Source organism: Sinocyclocheilus anshuiensis, unplaced genomic scaffold (assembly GCF_001515605.1).
Source record: "Sinocyclocheilus anshuiensis isolate Anshui unplaced genomic scaffold, SAMN03320099.WGS_v1.1 scaffold569, whole genome shotgun sequence".
In the NCBI taxonomy this organism is placed as follows: Eukaryota; Metazoa; Chordata; class Actinopteri; order Cypriniformes; family Cyprinidae; genus Sinocyclocheilus; species Sinocyclocheilus anshuiensis.
This window is the reverse complement of record NW_015536511.1, coordinates 1,644,551-1,664,164: the sequence shown is the minus strand read 5'-3', so window position 1 is coordinate 1,664,164 and position 19,614 is coordinate 1,644,551. Positions and strand designations below refer to the sequence as shown.

Below are 19,614 nucleotides of genomic sequence, written 5' to 3'. Positions count from 1 at the left end.
GAGTGAAAAATTGAAGGGGGTCTGAATACTTTCCGTACCCACTGTATGTATGTATATATACACATATGTGTGTGTTGCGCAAATCTTCACCTTAAAATGATTTAAAAATAATCAACCATCCAGTAATCAGAAACAAACACCTATACAACATTTTTTTTAATTTGATTTGATTTTATTTCTAACACACATAAGACATTCACAGCACAACTTCAGTTATAATCACACATGATGCCACAAACACCCAAGTGAATCTGTCGTATCCCGGAGCTCTTCTGGCTGGTTCTTCGTAATGCTGTATGAGGTGACAGAATGGTAAAGCTAACCAGTGTCACCTGGATTTCTGTCAACATCCTTGGTTTCACTTTGACAGTCACACACGTGCACACAGGTTTTCCTACACATTCAATGGCTGGAGATGCTCTGATAATCAGTCTGGTCTCCCTAAGCAGAGTAGTGCCAAAGTGGACGGAGGAAATGTGGGTCCAAAGCTTGAATTCTCACTTGCCAATCCTCTGTACCACCCAGTCCTGTTGGCATAGTGGGCATCTATTGTTCTGCTTCACCCAGAGGGACATGCAGCAGTTGTGGAAGGAGTGGTTGCACTCTCCCCATACCACTGAGAGAAAGATAGAATAAGAGACAGTGATGTTTCACACCCAGAAAAACAAAACACAGACATTCCACAATTGATCTTTTTTTGTGTTCCGCAGAAGACAGACAGAAAGTGATACTGGTTTTGTAACAACATGAGGGTGAATATATGATGACAGAATTTTCATTTCTGGCTGAACTATCCCTTTAAGCGTGACACTATCCTTTGATTTAACCTACCAGTGTGGAGGCAGGGTTTATTTTGTGATGCAAATGGATACTATGGATCGTGCACTTGGTCAAGGTACTTAACCCCAGGTTGGTTTAGTTGGATTGCCCCAATAGGTGTTCTGTAAGTCGCTTTGGATAAAAGAAACTGATAAATGACTCAAGTATATAATTTATTATACTGTATGTTAAAAATGGGAAAAATAAAGAGATAAAATGTAAAAAATATTAGTGCGAACTGTAACGGCAGTGAACAGTGCAGCCATCTGCTTCTAGGGGATTCATATAATTGATTAATTACGGGATAAATGTAATTGATTAATTAGGCAGGCAATTAGTATGCCAGCAGTGATGTTACAGTTGACTTACCGACACAGTCCTCTTGTTTGTTTTCAGCCTGACATCTCAAGCATGCATCTGAAATACATTTAAAATACATATTTAATATTCATTTAAACATAACCAGTTCTTTTTTTCTGTTCATTTAGGGCAGAAATAAGTTGAAATCCATGTCATTTTAAAATTCTGTCAGAGGACAGATTTACTAAAGTCACATGCAATTACAGTCTGACTCTGCGTAAAATTGTTTTTTGATTATGTTGGAATGCATTAACTACATTTACTTGTGATGAACCAGTAAAGTATGGCTGTCTCACAGCCGTCAACTGCCTACCTAAACATCATTTTTGTATTTTTTGTTTAAATTATCATAAAGACAAGTGCATCTCCTATCTCTTTGAATGGGGAAACATCAAACTCTCCAAAACTGTTCACCGAGCTTATTTGAAATCACAATAAAATCTGACAACAACTGTCTCATACGTGTGGTTTATTATAATATTATAATAATAGTGTTAGAAAAGCATATTTTTTCAAGCATACATTTCACAGTTGTTTGCTCCCATTGACATCCATAGTATTTTTTCCCTACTATGGAAGTCAATTGGGGCCAACAACTGTTTGATTACCAGCATTCTTCAAAATATCTTCTTTTGTGTTCAACATAAGAAAGGACATACAGGTTTGGAACGACATAAGGGTATGTAAATGTCAGAATTTTTAACTATTCCTTTAACACCCCAAAAGTGGTACTAATCCTGCTCTGTATACTGGGTAAAGGTATGTTTCACACTTGTAAATTAGATGTGGGATTAGCATCACTTTTTACCCAGGGTTAAGAAACCCTGCTCCGGAGCAGGTTTAGCAGTGTTTTTGAAGTCTTAAAGGGTTAGTTCACCCAAAAATGAAAATTAGCCCACAACAAAAACGCGGTTTGGAAGATGAATTCATGATGTACTCGCTCATTATATGCATTTTGCAAATTTTGAACAGAAAAAGTTACATCAAGCTACATTAAAGTGATTATTACGTTTTGAATATGGATATTTTTCTTACAAAAACGCATAGATTCGCTACAGAAGGCCTTTGTCCACCCCCTGGAGGCGTGAGAGACTTTTTTTTTTTTTTATGGATGGGCACTTTTTATTTAACTTCTTTTGGACTGATGCATGCAACACCTGCTGAGTGGCATTAGACAGCTTGAAAGATCAAAGACCATTTTTAATATAACTCCGACTGGATTCGTCTGAAAGAAGAAAGTCATATACACCAAGGATGACTTGAGGGTGAGTAATTTGTGGGCTAATTTTCATTTTTGAGTGAACTAACCCTTTAACACCACTGCAGTATATGAAGATATGGTGTTAGAATGTTAGGGCTAGATGCTTAGCAACCAGCAGCTATATTCCCGTGCCTCACATTAACGTGTTCTGGACCATTACGGATAAACAGCGCTTGGTATTTTGTTTCAGCATCTGGGTGGAAAAAATGATGGAAAAGATGCACAATTCTGGAACCTTCATGTAAACATGTGGCATGCTGCATTCATCAAATCAATGACGATGACACAGCAAAAATGCAAACAAGAACGTTAACCTGAGAGTTCACAATGTACAGTGCGAAACGTCAGCTTATGAACACCCAGGGTTAAGTATGAGCCGTGTGAAACTTGGACCAAGGTAACCCAGAATGATGCAAGGTTAACTATTTCACGTGTGACAAATGCTTATGAAATGTTCCTTTACACGGCGTTAAAAATGGGGATTAGAATGACTATATCTTGGGTTAATGGCAGTGTGAAAACACTACACAACTGATTGGGCACTTTGGGCATCAGATGCGTTTGACTTTTCTTTTTTTTTTTTTTTTTTGAAAATGATAGATACCTTCAAACTGTCATTTTGTTGTTACAAGTTCACTCGAACGTTTAAAGCGACATTTGTGTGCATTTAAATGTGTTCGATTCAGAATTTTTGAGCATCACACTTGAATACAAACGTTGGATACATGTTTTTTGTAGATATTCCATTGTTCCATTCAAAAATTCAAATATGCGAGTTTAAAATTCGATTCAACATCATGGCTCACTGGAACATTCGATATATTATTTCGAGCGCTATTTTGGTTCGATTCTCGTGTTTGTTTTACAACTTGCGTTTGATCGTCCCAATCACGGCATTTTGGCCATTATAGACACTTTTTAACGTTTGAGTCAACATTTACGTGACCACTTATGATTTCAACAAATGCTGTCTATGTAGGCAGCAGTATGTCATCCGTGTTATTTTGCCAAAAAACGACTCGGTAGTGGGTCAGCCGGATACAGGCAATGTTATCTGCCTATTCATGGTCTGTTGAGGTAATCCAGAACCAACCAAGAACCCCAGAAAGGTACACAAATGCTATTTCAGCTAGCCGGTTAGCTAGAAAAAACACTCACCCATTACTTGAACCCGACAAATAGCGCAAGTGTCACACTCCACATCCCAGCTCCACATGGCTACCGCATTCCACTTCTTGAGGGAGAACATCTTGTCTCCCCCTGATTTAGATCCAGAAAAACCGCTGTGAGTGTGCACTATACCCGGCCCATCACCGTCGTCCATCTCCGCCATGGCGAAGAGGCGCAGAAACAAAATGGCTGAGATAGGCTGGTCTGCAGACGCGCAAATCGGTCTCTCACTGGAGTTGACCGTAAACAGGCCCCTGCCTGGATGTGCTAAATACACTTGTGTTTTTCACACTTTTCCCTAATTTCTCCAAAGTACTATAAAACAACCCTACCCATTCTTGCTGTCTTTTGAAACGCATTAAATTATTTAATTTGCATTTGTATGACTTCTTCATTTATGCATTTATTTGATAGGCCTATGCATTTTTATGATTTTTTTTCACTTTCAGGTTCTGTGATGTACATATCTTTTATTTTTCACCTCTCCGTGTTTTATAGGTTTTGCCCACTAATAAATAAATAAATAAATAAAAAGTAGAAATTAGAATTAAAACCAGAATTTATTCACTTGGTTTTACATGCAAGCATTATTGTTTATTTTTTTAAAATAAAAATATTGAACGTGGCATGCTACATTTAAGCAATATCACATGTGTAAGAGTGCTGCTGCGAATTTTGACCTGGCTGTGATTGCTTGTGCCAACTGTCAAATTACAGTTGTGCCGAAAGTGCTATAGTGATGGTCACCCCAAATTCTTCTTTTTTTTTTCTTTTCTTTTCTTTTCTTTTTTCTTTTTTGCATTATTACACAAAATGTTGATATGGGATTTGGAAAGTTTTCAAACTCTAAACGAAAAATCTGTAAATTTGGAGTTACGCGTGCAAATATTTCTGAAATTTGGCTAATAAAATAAAAAGGTCAATTTGTGACCTATGTCGACTTTTTTATTATATATATTTTTTAAATAAAATACTGTATGATAATGTATTGCAACGTAAACGGATATTCAGAGTGCTGGTGGTACTGCAAAGTTATGCTACATGAAATCCTCATCATCCTTTCAAAAAGACAATCTATGTCAATTCTGTTTCCATGATTTTGGCTACATTTAGATATTTTGGTCTGGTTAACAACCCTTCTAAAGACACAGTTATGTCAACTTATATCAATTATCTTGGCTTGTAGGATCTTGTTTGGTTCCTTTTTATCTATGTTTTCCCTCATACTACATGCATCCACATAGATCACAATCACATAGGCCATATGCTGATCAATACCATCATGGAAGCCATGTTCCATCGTTGCACTTGTATTTTCACACTTTGTAAAACACACTGAGCGCCCTTGTAAAGTAAATGTATCATCATCATTGTATTATCATTATGCTAGCGCCCATGAGGGGGCGACCCGCTCCACTTAGGCTATAATAATAATAAAAAAATATTTTTGACCGTCTTTCCCTCATGTGAGTGATATTTATTTGATATTTCCAAAAAGTACTGTTCATTACTTTGTCGCTTAAAATATTTATCTCAGCTCAGATACAATGTTTCAAATCGTACAATAATTTGCTTTAAAAATCACCTCATCAAACTAGAAAAGGCAGTGTCATTGAACGATTTCTACATTATAGCCGTGACGTCATCATACATTCGATTTGGTGAACACATTCAATAAGCTTCCTGAACTACGCACGTGTAGTCCTATGGACCAGACCGAAACCAGAGTTCGCATTTTAATAATAATAAAAAAAATACAAGACTGAGGAGAATTTCACTTAACTTTGCATGGGCACATCTATTTCAGGGGTGAGCAGCTGTCTCGTGCGCATCAGTAGCAGTGAGATATTCATGAAGACAGCAGCAAACCAATGTCCACTGATAACACTTCTGTTAAACACACTTCTGTCCATCAACGGATGAACACCGACTTTGAAAAGTATCCTTTACCACGGCATTGCAAGAGGTGAGTGCTGTTTATTTGACATTTTTGATACATACGAAGAAATGTTACAACATTTTAGCATTATTAGCAAAGTTAAGGACATTTTTACCGATTAAGTTTTCATAATTTTCATTGTGTATTTATTTACTTTATTGTAGAATAGAATACTTTGTCATTGCACAACAGCACAATGACATTTAGTGCTTCTTAGTGGTAGCCTACATTCACAAAAAACATACATAGACAGAAAAAAACATAAATAACAAAGAAGTATACCCTGTTTGTAGCCTATTTGTTTGTTGATAGCTGCACATAGATAAATGACTCAAACTATGTTACATGTTCCTGAAGTATTGTTCCTAAAAAGTAGTCTTTACTGAAAAAAATAGGTAAAGAACTGACATAAAAATAATTCTGTTTTTTGACATATGTCTATTTCAGGACAAACATTATATGCTGGGCCCAGTTCAAGGTGAATTAGGGTAATAACTACCAAACTGGAACTGTTAAAGATGCTGATGTGATTTTTGGATTTACTTTAATATTAGGGCAGACTGGGGCTACAGTAGCTGTCATAGAGAAGTTGTCACGAGGGTTGGATCTTAGTAACTGTAATATTTTGTGTTAAACGGTCAGTTACACATGTTTTCCCACTCTCTTTCATCTGTGGTCTTTATGTGGTCTGTATTTTAAGAACCAGTTAGTCTTTCAGCATGTTTTTGTAAATCTATGACAAATTTGACCCCAAATATTTGACATTCTCCGAAATGTAGCCCCTCACATGCTGTCTGCTCTAGTCTCTCTTACTTGGATTATTATCACTCAATATACAGAACGTTGTCAAAGTTGTAAGAAGATCTCAGAGTTCTTGAATTTAAAGGGAAAGGGTTTATACAGATTGAAATGTAAAGAAGAGAAGACTGACACTGATAACAGTAGTTGTGCCCTTTGGCTACCGGGATGAGAATTTTCTTGAATAACTTAGACAGCATTAGTGTGGGAGGAGGGCTCATTGATCTCTGATTCAGTGCTGTCATTGCTACAGAAACAAACAAATTATTTCAACAAAATTAATCAATTTAAATGCAATCATTCAGGCACATCTTCATTCTTTATTCTTTTTCTGACATCTGTTACCTTGTTTTAAACAACCTTTCAAACTCATTGACATTTGGTAAATCACAGATGTTGAAGCTGTTTAAGGGGAAATATATTTTAAATATAAAACAATATTTTTTAACATTTTATAATGCAAAGAAAGCATTGTTAAAAAAAGTGACGTGTGCAACCTTTGGGTTACGAGTCTGACTCTCTAACCATTAGGCCACGACTTCCCCACAAGTAGTGTTTCCAAGCCTTATAACATAAGCTTGATGGAAAAATGTGCCTTTATCTTCATTTTGGTAAAAAAAAACAAAAAAAAACCTTCCTATATACAATTCACTGTATTTTCCCACAAAAATGACCACTAGTGGCAGTAAAAGGGCAACAACTTTTATTCCTGTTTTAATATCATTGTGTGACCTCACAACACTTTTACCACTGTGAATGATTGTAAAACCAGTAAACCAATACGTTTTGACATTTACACAACTGGTACAGTACTACACTGTCCCGTGAAACATGAATTATGATAAAAGAGCTTAAAGATTCATAGAAACAAGTTAAAATGTAATGGTTGCGTAAGGAAAATTCTTTTTTTATCTCACATTTGCTTATGTTACAATGACAAAACAGACATGGACATGCCCACGCGCAAACATACAAAAGTTGACTAGTTTTTAAAATACATTTTTAAAGATATTTTAAAACTTTTGCTGTATGGTTTAAAAACAGCTTTTATAAAATTGCAGGTAAGCCACGTAAAGGTCAAGTTGCATAGCTATTACATTCATAATGTAAAATACCGGTAAATAAAGCTAAATGTTTACTAACATTATCAATAAATACAGATAAACAAAGCTAAAAGCTATTTTAGCTCTTCAAAACAAAGAAAATAGATGTCGCTTAACATTTTAACACTGTTCACAATTATCACTGTTCTGCAAATTTTCACAAGCATAATCCAGTCATTTCAATAGTAATCCATGGGATCAGGAATTTCAAGTGAGGTCAAAAGACTTCCTCAAGCAGATTTTGCAACAGGTTCAAGTTAGTTGCATGAATCTACCGTGTTGACCAAAGCTGCTTGGCTTGAAAGTGACTTCTGTGTGAGCTGTGCTTCATATATTTTGACAAAAGACAATGGATCTTTTTCTCCACAAAATTTCACTGTAATGTCGCTAATGAGACCGCATCCATTTAAAACAAGCTTTGTGATTTGATTTTCTCTCTGTTGGAATAGGTGGAGCAACGATGACCTTCAGAGGCACGCATTGGCTAAGAGCCGGCGCATGGCTATGCGGAGACCGGCCTACATGTTTAACGCCCGTTACAATAGTCTATCGCCAACAGAAGAACGTTTCCTAGAGGCGGCAGAGTATGGAAATATCCCTGTCATCCGTAGGATGCTAGAAGAACTCCCAGACCTTAATGTCAACTGTGTGGACTACATGGGCCAGAATGCATTGCAGCTTGCGGTTGCCAATGAGCACCTGGAAGTCACGGAACTCTTGCTGAGGAAAGAGAACCTGGCCAGGATTGGTGACGCTCTGCTTTTAGCCATAAGTAAAGGCTACATTCGTATTGTGGAGGCCATTTTGGGCCACCAAGCCTTTGCGGACACATCTAAACTTACTAGCAGCCCCCTCCAGGCAGAGACGCAAGGTGACTTCTTTGCCTATGACGAGGATGGCACTCGGTTTTCCCATGATATTACACCCATTATACTAGCTTCTCATTGCCATGAATACGAGATTGTGCACATTCTGCTAAGAAAGGGCGCCCGCATTGCACGCCCACATGACTACTTTTGCAAATGCAACAGCTGCCTCTATCACCAGAGGCACGACTCTTTTAGCCATTCGCGTTCAAGAATCAATGCCTACAAAGGGTTGGCAAGCCCTGCCTACCTTTCCCTGTCCAGCGAGGACCCGGTACTGGCGGCTTTGGAGCTCAGCAATGAACTGGCTGTACTGGCCAACATAGAAAAAGAGTTCAAGGTGAGCATGATAGTATATAAGAGAAGAAAATGAAGATTCTGTTAGTAAAAATGGAACATGGAAGAATTTCTCATCCCAACTTAATGTTTCAATAGGATATATGTCATTGTCAACACAGTAATGGGGTTTGACCAAGCATTTCATTGGGTAATATCAATTGATATAGAGTAATAAGAATATTAGGCGGGAAATACATTAGGAAAATGACAAGCAGCTAGACTAATGAGTTTAAGAGGTATGCTTTTTATTTAACTTTTAACTTTTTATGCAGAGTGCATATGGATGTGGGTGTACAGTCATGCTTGGTAGTTGGTGAGTCTGCAGCCTTTGCCATAGAGTGGGTGGCTCAGTTCTTACTTATAATATTATTGATGAGTTGAAGGTTTTGTTTGCTGATTGAGTCTTTAACAGATGGTAAGACCGCTCTCTAGAAAGTAAAAAACTTGCATAACAACATGCCAGTTACATACACTTTGCAAGCATTAAGGATAATCATGCGGCAAACTCTGGCTGTTACCTAAATAATGCCAGGAAATGTGTTTGTAACAATTTACGATATCTTTCATTAAGTCACTGAAGATAAATGAAAGAGAATGTGAGTGGTGCTTGCCCATGGCAATATCAGTTTGGGGGTTACTGTGGCATGCTAATTTCTAGGGTGATTTGCATGTTTGCTAGGGCATTGGTAGATGTTTTCGGTGTTAGTAGGTGGTTGCTAGAGTGTTCTCGGAGATTTCTTTCTGTCAGGATCCCCATCTCTGTGATAGTCTATATATAGGGTCCTTGTTGCTTCTTCAATGCTAACCTTCTTCAAAGTCTTTGAAATTTTTTCGCCCATTTTTTAACCCTCCAGGAAAACATTATAGTAAACTTCTTCTTAATAATGATTTGAGGTATAATTCACATCAGTAGCACAAATGTTGTGGGACAGGTTATGTGCCAAAGCTTAGGCTAATTCTTAGGTTTATGAGTTTGTTCAAATCACTAAGCCTAAGTATGAAAAATAGTATGTTTACAACAGATCTATGCTAATTTCCTTTTACAGAACGATTATAAAAAGCTGTCTATGCAATGTAAGGATTTTGTAGTTGGACTTCTGGATCTGTGTCGGAATACAGAGGAGGTGGAAGCCATTTTAAATGGAGACACAGAGGCAGGTGGCCACTTTGACAAGGGCGGCAGACCTAATCTAGTTCGCTTAAAACTGGCCATCAAATACGAGCTGAAAAAGGTAGGTTTCATAATAAACATTAATATTTCACACAGTGATTTCAGTAAATGATATAATTATTAGGCGTAATTATTCAACTATTGTAGCATTAAAGTAAAAGTTCACCCAAAAATTACAATTATGTCATTAATTACTCTACGAGAATACATTTTGTGCGCAAAAAGAAAACTAAAATAACAACTTTATTCAACAATTCTTCTCCTCCGCGTCACCCTAGGGTAGGGTGACCATACGGCCGATTTTTACGGGACGCACCCTTGCCAGGATTTCTATATTGCCTAAAATATCCAGGTTTTGGCTGTTTGCACTGTGCAGATTGATTGTTGTATGACATAATTTCACGAGAGCTATAGAGAGCAGAGCAGACGGCTCCTTATGCTTTCAAATCGCTCTCGCGGTACTTTGGTGTCATACAACGATCGGTGCTCAGCTTCAAGTCGAGCGAACGAACAAACAAACACGTGCGCGTATTTGCATCACTTTGATCGTTCTCACCTTCTCACACACGACGCGCCACAATTGGTCGATTATGTACAATACCTGCATGTTATTGGTCAAACTACTTTGGATGTTTTAGGTAATATAAAAATCCTGGCCATGATGTGTCCCATATAAATGGCACATATGGCCACCCTACCCTAGGGTGCCATTTTAGAGAGTGCCACAACGCATGCGTGCACTCTCCTCTAAATGTTAACAAGGCGCAGCGCATGCGTGTTCCACGTCAGCAGCATCACATGCATTGTATAAAGTTATTTTAGTTTTTTTTTCACACAAACATTATTCTCGTAGCTTTATACAATTACAGTTGAACCACTGATGTCACATGGACCATTTCAACGATTTCAACTACCTTTCTGTGCCTTGATCGTGGTAGTACCCTTGCTGTCTATGGAGGGTCAGAGAGCTCTCGGATTTCATCAAACATATCTTAATTGGTGTTCTGAAGATGAACGACGCTCTTGTGGGTTTGGAACAACATGAGGGTAATTAATGACAGAATTTTCATTTTTTGGGTGAACTATCCCTTTAAGTGCTAAAATACAACGGCTTAATGACTGTGCATGATAGCACAGTAATAAAAACATATCTGTTTACTGTATCTCTGCCTGCTCTGATGCTTCCCACACAGTTTGTAGCCCATCCAAACTGCCAACAGCAGCTTTTGTCCATATGGTATGAGAATCTGTCAGGGCTCAGGCAGCAAACCACAGCTGTCAAGTTGCTGGTGGTTCTGGGGGTGGTGGTTGGACTTCCCATCCTGGCCTTACTGTACTGGATAGCACCCTCAAGCAAGGTCAGACTGTAATAACCTGAACCTTTAGTCACTGTGAATTCATCCATGGCACTGAATTTCTTTTCTGCTTATGTGATATTATGAGTAAGAAAATAAAACGATGAACACAATGCTGTTTCTGATTTCTTACTAAAATTACATTGCTTCAGAACATTCTTTATTTGTTTTGTGTAATGTTTTTGATTATAGTTGGGGAAGATCATACGTGGTCCTTTCTTAAAATTTGTGGCACACGCAGCTTCTTTCACAATCTTTCTTGGCCTTCTCATAATGAATGCTGCCGACCGTTTCGAAGGGACGTCTCTCTTACCAAATATGACCATCCATGACCACCCCTCCCAGTTGTTCCGCATGAAGACCACCCCTTTTACCTGGATGGAAATGCTGATTATTTCCTGGGTCGTAGGTCAGACATCATCTCTCACTGTGTTACACAACAACAAATCAAACGTTTATTTTGGATCAGATCATTTACTCACTTGCATGACGTTGCGAACCTGTATGTCTTCTGTTGTCTGATTGATATTTTATACTTTGTTTAGGAAGTCAAAGGCCTTTTAGTGTAATTTGAAAAATTGTCCCCCTTCAGGTTGTGGTACTTTATGAAGTTAACATAAGAGTAGCTTTTATATTGTTAGTAGAAAGAAGAACACTTACTGGACTGAAGCAACTTTACTTTATTATCTATACATATTTTTCAGAAAAAAAACCCGTTAAAATGTGAGTAGCAAATATGATACATCAGACTTGAGGAATGTCTATTTGCATTATATGTTTTCCCACCACAATAAAAACTACAGAGTTTTGATCATAAAACTATGCACATTTTACTTTTTGGCTACATAAATATTAGCAACTGCACCAAAGTATTGAGCATGAGCTCCATATTATACTATAGAGCCATAAATGTCTGGTGTAACAAATGTGAAAACCTGCTATGAGCAACACGAAACTAAAGGTTCAAAAATACTCTTCCATTTTACTGTTTCCCACAGTGATGCATTAAAATGAATCCCAAATGACTCATGCAAGCACACAACGATTCATAGGTCACAACACTTTGAACTGTCTAACATCTGTCACATCTGCACTATCAAAATCTATTACAAATATTTGTAGAAATGATCTGTAAACCAATCATGTGTAGAAAATGTATCCTTGTGTCGCGGCTGACACAGAAGAGCGTACGCTGCTTGCGTTCAGTGGTTATTCTACAAAATAGCGCTATGGTGATGCGGAGAGACACAGAGGAGACAAATTGTTGAATAAAGTCGTTATTTTAGTTTTTTTTTGCATATAAAAAGTATTCTCGTTGCTTCATAACGTTACGGTTGAACCACTGATGGCAGGTGGACTATTCTGACGATGTCTTTCATACTTTTCTGGGCCTTGACAGTGTAATTTACTTGGCAGTCAGTGGGACAGTCACAAGCCTCCCGGTTTTCATCCAAAATATCTTAAATTGTGTTCCGAAGACGAACTAAGCATTTACGGGTTTGGAACGACATGGGGGTAAGTGATTAATGACAAAATGTTCATTTTGGGGTGGAGTATCCCTTTAATTAAAAAAAAGAAATAAATTTTAAGACATTAAATGACTTTGAGTGCATGAACTCTAATTACCTGTCTCTTTCTTCTTCCAATTAAAGGAATGATTTGGGCTGAATGTAAAGAGATATGGTCTCAGGGTCCTCGGGAATATCTGCAAGAGCCATGGAATTTGCTGGACTTTGGAATGCTGGCCATTTTTGTGACTTCATTCATTGCTAGATTTATGGCGTTTTGGCATGCAAATGTTGCACAGAGTTACGTCGACAAGCACTACACAGATCTATCAAACATTACCTTGCCCCTTGAGATAGAATACTATCGTCTTGGTGAGTAATGCTGTCAAAAAAAAAGAAAAAAAAGATGATTATGGTTTCTACATCATTACTTCAATGCAAAAATGATTTTTGCAAAACGTTATTTTTGTGCAGTGTTTTAAATTATAGTTGAGGAAGATCATACATGGTACTTTTCTAAAATGTGTGGCACATGCAGCTTCTTTTACTGTCTTTTTTGACCTTCTCATCATAAAAATATATATATAAAAAATGATAAAAGAAATGATTATGATTTCTACTACATTAATTAAGAAATGACTTTTGTAAAACAATGTATGACGCTTTGGATAAAATAATTTACCAAGTACATAAATGTAAATGTAACACATTTATATTTATTAGTTCTTTTATTTATTTACAAATTTATTTTTGTATTTCCCACTGATATATTCTACTCCGATATGACAATGATGTAGTGAGTTCATCCCTGTTGGCTGATCAATCTAGTTGACCTAAAAACTGTACATAAAATATATTCGATTCTTCATTATTTGCATAGATTAACTGATTGAAATGCATAATACTGTATAGCAATGTGTAGTTCAGAGATATACAGTATGTCAGTAAAGACAGACATAGCACTGTCAGTATTAAAGCAATAATTTTAGGAAAATAAAGATGTGAAAACTAAATGTGAAAACGTGAAAACTAAACTACAGACAAAGGATGTGAAAACTAAACTACAGAAAAAGAATAAAGTTGGGAAAAAACAGGTAGAAAAAACACATGAAAACAAAATTATATAACGAAAGAATCTTTTTAGAAACTATATTTTCAGCTTTGAACATTTTTGATTACTAGAAGAAATGAACTTTAAAAGTTCAGTCTTTTTTTAAAATGTTCAGTTCCTTTTGGAAAATGTCAACTTCAGTATTTCTGTCAATTAAATCCTTCTTCCTAGGACCCCTGCAGACTCTGACGTTCCATGAGACATGCATTTGGTTTAGAGGTTAATGAAGTGCAAAACCAACACTGACAAGTAGAAATCTATATATGACAGCTAACACTTTTTTCCACCAATGACTTTTTTTTGTTTGTTGTTGAATACCTTCAGCTTGACCTTTTGAAATACCTATAGAAAAGACAACATGCTCAACCTTAACAAGCTTCCTTTGTACACATTTCAGCTCGCGTCCACTGGGTTCCTTCAGACCCTCAGCTGATCTCTGAGGGCCTTTATGCCATCGCAGTGGTTCTGAGCTTCTCTCGGATTGCGTACATCCTACCGGCGAATGAGAGCTTTGGGCCCTTGCAGATCTCTCTGGGTAGGACTGTGAAAGACATATTTAAATTCATGGTGATCTTCATAATGGTGTTTGTGGCCTTCATGATGGGACTGTTTAACCTCTACTCGTACTATCGTGGAGCCAAGCAGAATGGCGCCTTCACAACGTAAGCAGTGGTTAATTCACATCAATTCCTTTGATGATTGTTTGTCTTGTCCTTTGTAATTGCATCACATCCATGTCTTTATTAGTTATATAATTACAAAAACACTCAGAGCCTTTGGCAGCAATGCATAAAGACATACTGGAAGTAGGCGTTTGGCAAATTTGATTTTCATGACTACCACACCATGACCATGTCCATGTGGACATGAGAGTGAATAAGTGTCCAGGACTCTTCATACTCTGTAAAAAGGCTCAGGGTAATATGAAATAGATAAGTAATTCATTGAAAAACAGTGAAATTCATTAAAGACCTTGTGAAATCAAAACTGGATGGTTGTGGCTTTTATGATGTCTAGCTTTGAGGTCATATATTGAGGTCCAACCCAATCTCATGAGAAAATTAAGTATTTTATGAGTTGGCGATTTTATATGAATTCATACAGTTTGTTTTGTATGAAAACGAATGATTTAATTTAATTTTTTTGAAGAAAACTAAGCATGAAGGTCCACCTCCAAAGCCTAAACCTAATCATCGGTCAGGGATGCATTTATTTATTGGTTTATTTAATAGGGACCATGCATATTCATGAACATTGTTGTATAAATATACACCATGTAAATATGCCAGAATTAGTAACAATAACTACTTTTCATCTGCAGTCCCTACGAACATTTCCCAAAACCATCGTTAGCTAACTATGGTCGTTAGTTCCATTGAACTCTATTGGTAACGACGGAACTTGCGACCATAGTTGCTTTTGGAAAACGCACCCCTGGTCGGTTGGATGTAAGCAGATTGTAAAATTCATAGAAATTCACCACCACTGTTGTTGCTTGATGTTATTTATTATCAGATTATTTTATTTTCATAATAAACACACTGGATTGTAGAGAAAATAGTTTTACCATTTACTGCACTATGTTATTCTTTGTTATTTTCCTAAGAGAAAGACTCTTAGACTGACCTTAAATGACCTTAAAGCCTACAAACAGACTAGAAAACACAAAGCAACATTTTGGGTAGCATTTTGTAATAAGGTCCCATTAGTTAACATTAGTTAATGTATTAACATAAACTAATAATGTGCAATACATTTGTTACAGTATTTCTTAATCTTTGTTAATGTTAGTCAAGTATTAACAGATATCACTTTTGATTTTAATATGTATTAGTAAATATTAAAAATGAACATGAACTAAGATATATTTTTCATTATTCATGTTAGTTAACAAATGGAACCTTATTGTAGAGTGTTACCAAATTAAGTAATTTGACGTATGCATATAATAAAACATACTTTCATATGTGTATGTATATGTGATAAATTATGAAATGATATAACCCATACTAAAGGAAGTTGCCTGTTTCCTCTTCTCCAGGGTTGAGGAAAGCTTTAAAACTTTATTTTGGGCTATTTTTGGACTTTCTGAGGTCAAGTCTGTCGTCATCAACAACGGGCACAAATTCATTGAGAATATTGGCTATGTACTTTACGGAGTCTACAACGTTACCATGGTTATCGTCTTACTCAACATGCTCATCGCAATGATCAACAACTCATTTCAGGAAATTGAGGTAATCATATTCTGAAAGGAGATCTGTGGATAGTAGGATGGTACAGGCCTGGGGCAAATGTCCAGACACCATCATTTCCCATTCATACTCCCTTTTAAATGAGATACAGATCCTTTATAGTACTGTTGCATTTATTAAAATGCAATGGGAAATCCTCTCTGGTTACAGTAGAAATTGATTTTTGTTGGTTTTATAAATTACAGCCTGTTTGTGTAAAAGCAACTTGGCCTTCACAATATATTACAGTAGCACCCAACAGTGAAATATGAATTGTTCATGCATTGGACGAAAAATACAACAAATATAGTTGCTGCTGCAAAGCAAAAATGTCATTATCAATCCATAAAAGATTTATTGCGCCAGAGAGGTCTGATGTGGTTACAGGAAACAGGAAGTTATTTTTGATGCTTTTTATTGCCATCTGGGAATCTCATTATTTGACCATTACTAATATGTCAACAGCATTTGGTTTCATCAGATGCTCATGCTACAAATTCAAATTCAGTGTCTTAGTTCTTACGTACACTCTTAAAAATGAAGAATCTTCATTGGCATCTATGATTCCGTGAAGAATCTTTAACATTAATGGAACCTTTCCATTCCACAAAAAGGTTCTTGTGGAAAAAGGTTATTCAAAAGATCTTTACACTAAGAAAAATGTTACTTTTAAGAACTGTTCCATGAAAGGTTAATTGGGGAACCCAAAATGGTTCTTTAATGACATTGCTGCAAAGCCCCTCTTTTGTAACTTTTATTTTAAGAGTGTAAATAGGGATATATTTTGTATATTAGTATATTTCATTTGATGTTAAGAGTGTATATAGAGAAGACTGCGGCTAGCTGTCACATGAGGAAATTCTAAAGCTTCAAAATATGCACTTTCTCTAGCAGTAGCTTTATATATTGGTTTCAGACATCTAGTTAAGTAAATTTTTTATGATTTCTGTCCTTCAAACGTAAATCCCAAAATTATAAAACTAAACTTATAAAATCTACATTTTACTCTTCTTTAGGTAAAATGGTTTTCTTAAAAAGTGTATCTGTGCTACCTTTATGTTTATAAATGATACTTTGATGATGGACATTTTGGTTATTTAAAGCAACACTATTCATACATGTATTAGTGTGAAATAATATCTGATGCCACTCTAAATGTACCTATATCAAGTCAAGTCAAGTTTATTTGCACAGCGCTTTTCTCCAAGAGATTCTGTGTACTGTCTTTTGGTCCAATAAGTAATATCTCTGTCTTATCCGAATTTAATAGGAGAAAATTATTGGTCATCCAATCTTTTACATTTTTAACACATTCTGTTAGCTTAGATAATTTAGAAGTTTCATCTGGTCTTGTTGAGATATATGGAAATTATTTAAAGGCATTTTCAGTGAAATGTCACTTGCCAGTACTTTGTGTGTATCTTTGTAACAGGATGATGCAGATGTGGAGTGGAAGTTTGCCAGGGCTAAGCTGTGGTTTTCGTACTTTGAAGAAGGAGGGACGCTGCCTGTGCCCTTTAATCTCATCCCCAGCCCAAAATCAGTCATCAGCCTGGCTATGAATCTCAAACAGCTCCTGCTAATACCTCTTCACAGACACAAAGAGGACCTGAAGGAGGACACAGAGCTCAGTGAGGTGAGGTGGAGGAGAGACATTCTTAAATCAAAGAGAGAGAGAGTTTTCTCACAACATTGCTTTCCATTTTATTTATATAATGATGTGGGGTTCTTAATGTAACTGCATATTTTTTCGCTTTTATTGGTATTTGGTTCCCTCTTATGGCCAGATTGTGCAACAACATGAAGAGCTTTTGATTTATTGAAAGAACAAAATAGTTTGGGTTTGATATTCACAAATAAATGATTTTTCTTTTAGTCGGGTAAACAAAAAGAATCCAGTGAGAAGAATTCACCTCATACAAGTCGTTACCAGGTAAAACACAACTCTGACAAGTCACCAATAGAATGCTGAGAATAAAGAGATCACAGAACGATATTAGAGACAAGAATTTCCAACATAGTTTACTGACAGTGATCAGTAATGGCAGAGACTGACCAATCAGAAGAAGCTATTTTGGAAAGCTGTTTAATAATAATGTATATCATGTATCTTTTAGGATCTGACAGAATCTTCGAAATAAATTTGGTGCTATTTTTTCTCTCCACAGAGGATCATGAAACGGCTAATCAAACGATATGTGATCAAAGCGCAGACCGACAAAGAGGGAGATGACGTAAATGAAGGTACAATGTTGTTCCAAACCAGACTTTGTGCTGTTAATTAAATTGAGATCATTTTTGTAATATCTGTCCTCTAAATTAAAAATTTGTTTGATCATTTAAAATCTGAATTTTAAACTTCTTTTTGTAAAATGCTTTGCTTTAAAATGGTTTTATATTTTTATTTATTATTAGGTTTCATTTTTTATTTAAAATGTGGTCCACTGGAAGTACTTTTCTAGGTGGACTTCTGGTTGTGTGTCAGTGATCCAGTTATGTAAGCATGTCACTGATGATAGAAGGTCTTTATCAATCTCTTTGTGTCTTACAGGGGAACTAAAGGAGATAAAGCAGGATATCTCAAGTTTACGCTATGAGCTGCTGGAGGAGAAATCCCGTCAGACGGAGGAGCTAGCAGAACTGGTCAGGAGACTGGGAGAGAGAATAACCGGTCAACGAAACCTGTAGTTTTTCTCAATAGTAACAATCTTTTCATTGTTCTCAGTGGTGATTCTCATTAATATTATAATACATAAATAATGCTTTTTCCATTTAAAATATCATCAAATAAAGGTAATAATGACATAAATACTTGGGAAAAAAAAACATGACTATATATTTAATAGCATATCAGAACTGGGGTGCTAAATCCATGAAATTCACAATGCAAAACTTCTTAATCATACTAAAATAGGCTTCCTTTTCCTTTTTTTATTATTGTTTTTGGGGTGAAATATGACCAGGGGCCCGTTCTTCGTACGTCGCTAACTCAGTTAGCTGGATTTGATCGTTGACGATTTGGCATGATCTTGGATTGTTTGGTTCTTCGAAGCTCATCCCGGAGTTGCTGTGATAGCAACAGGTCCGTAAGCTTAAACCTGCACGGGAGCAGGCTTATTTCATGTAAACAGGATTAGATCGCATCTTTTTAAGCAGAATTGATACTTAAAATCTGTCCGCTACCACCGCTACTTTATTACAAGAGTACCCTACTAATCCAGGGACAATAATTTAAAAATAATAATCATTTAAAAATATAATATAATAATTTTGTATAGTCTTTAATACAACAGACACAGCCAGCTTTACTCACTGAAAGATTTATTCGTCATAAAATTATTACTTCATAATTGTATTCGAGTCTTACACACATGCTATACAGATAGTGTAGAGTCGTGCATTGATTTGAGTGCTGACAGCTATTATGGGAGGGGCTTGAAGGAGCGCAGGAGATGCAGATAACATGATCTTGACCCTTAAGAAACTTTAATTAATGCTGTCACGTAACAAATCTTTTCAAATATAAAATTAAATTTGAAATATGAATTGCTAATTACTACATTGAAATAAAAATGTAAAG

The 19,614-nt window shown here is 36.3% G+C and overlaps 2 protein-coding genes across 2 annotated transcripts; one reads left to right on the top strand and one right to left on the bottom strand.

Annotated features, from left to right (window-relative positions):
• Positions 1-160: 160 nt before the first annotated feature.
• Positions 161-3,869, bottom strand: rnf7 (ring finger protein 7). Its single transcript, XM_016490908.1, has 3 exons — positions 3,599-3,869; positions 1,189-1,236; positions 161-616 (listed from the first exon to the last, which is right to left on the bottom strand). The coding sequence occupies exons 1-3, from the start codon at positions 3,771-3,773 to the stop codon at positions 498-500; spliced, it is 342 nt and encodes a 113-aa protein (XP_016346394.1). The 5' UTR covers positions 3,774-3,869; the 3' UTR covers positions 161-497.
• Positions 3,870-5,324: 1,455 nt separating this feature from the next.
• trpc6b (transient receptor potential cation channel, subfamily C, member 6b) lies at positions 5,325-18,722 on the top strand. The gene is made up of 12 exons (XM_016490867.1): positions 5,325-5,576; positions 7,900-8,656; positions 9,702-9,887; positions 11,020-11,184; positions 11,374-11,590; positions 12,834-13,061; positions 14,198-14,462; positions 15,842-16,037; positions 17,467-17,670; positions 17,911-17,967; positions 18,203-18,278; positions 18,586-18,722. The coding sequence occupies exons 1-12, from the start codon at positions 5,482-5,484 to the stop codon at positions 18,720-18,722; spliced, it is 2,583 nt and encodes an 860-aa protein (XP_016346353.1). The 5' UTR covers positions 5,325-5,481.
• Positions 18,723-19,614: the final 892 nt, after the last annotated feature.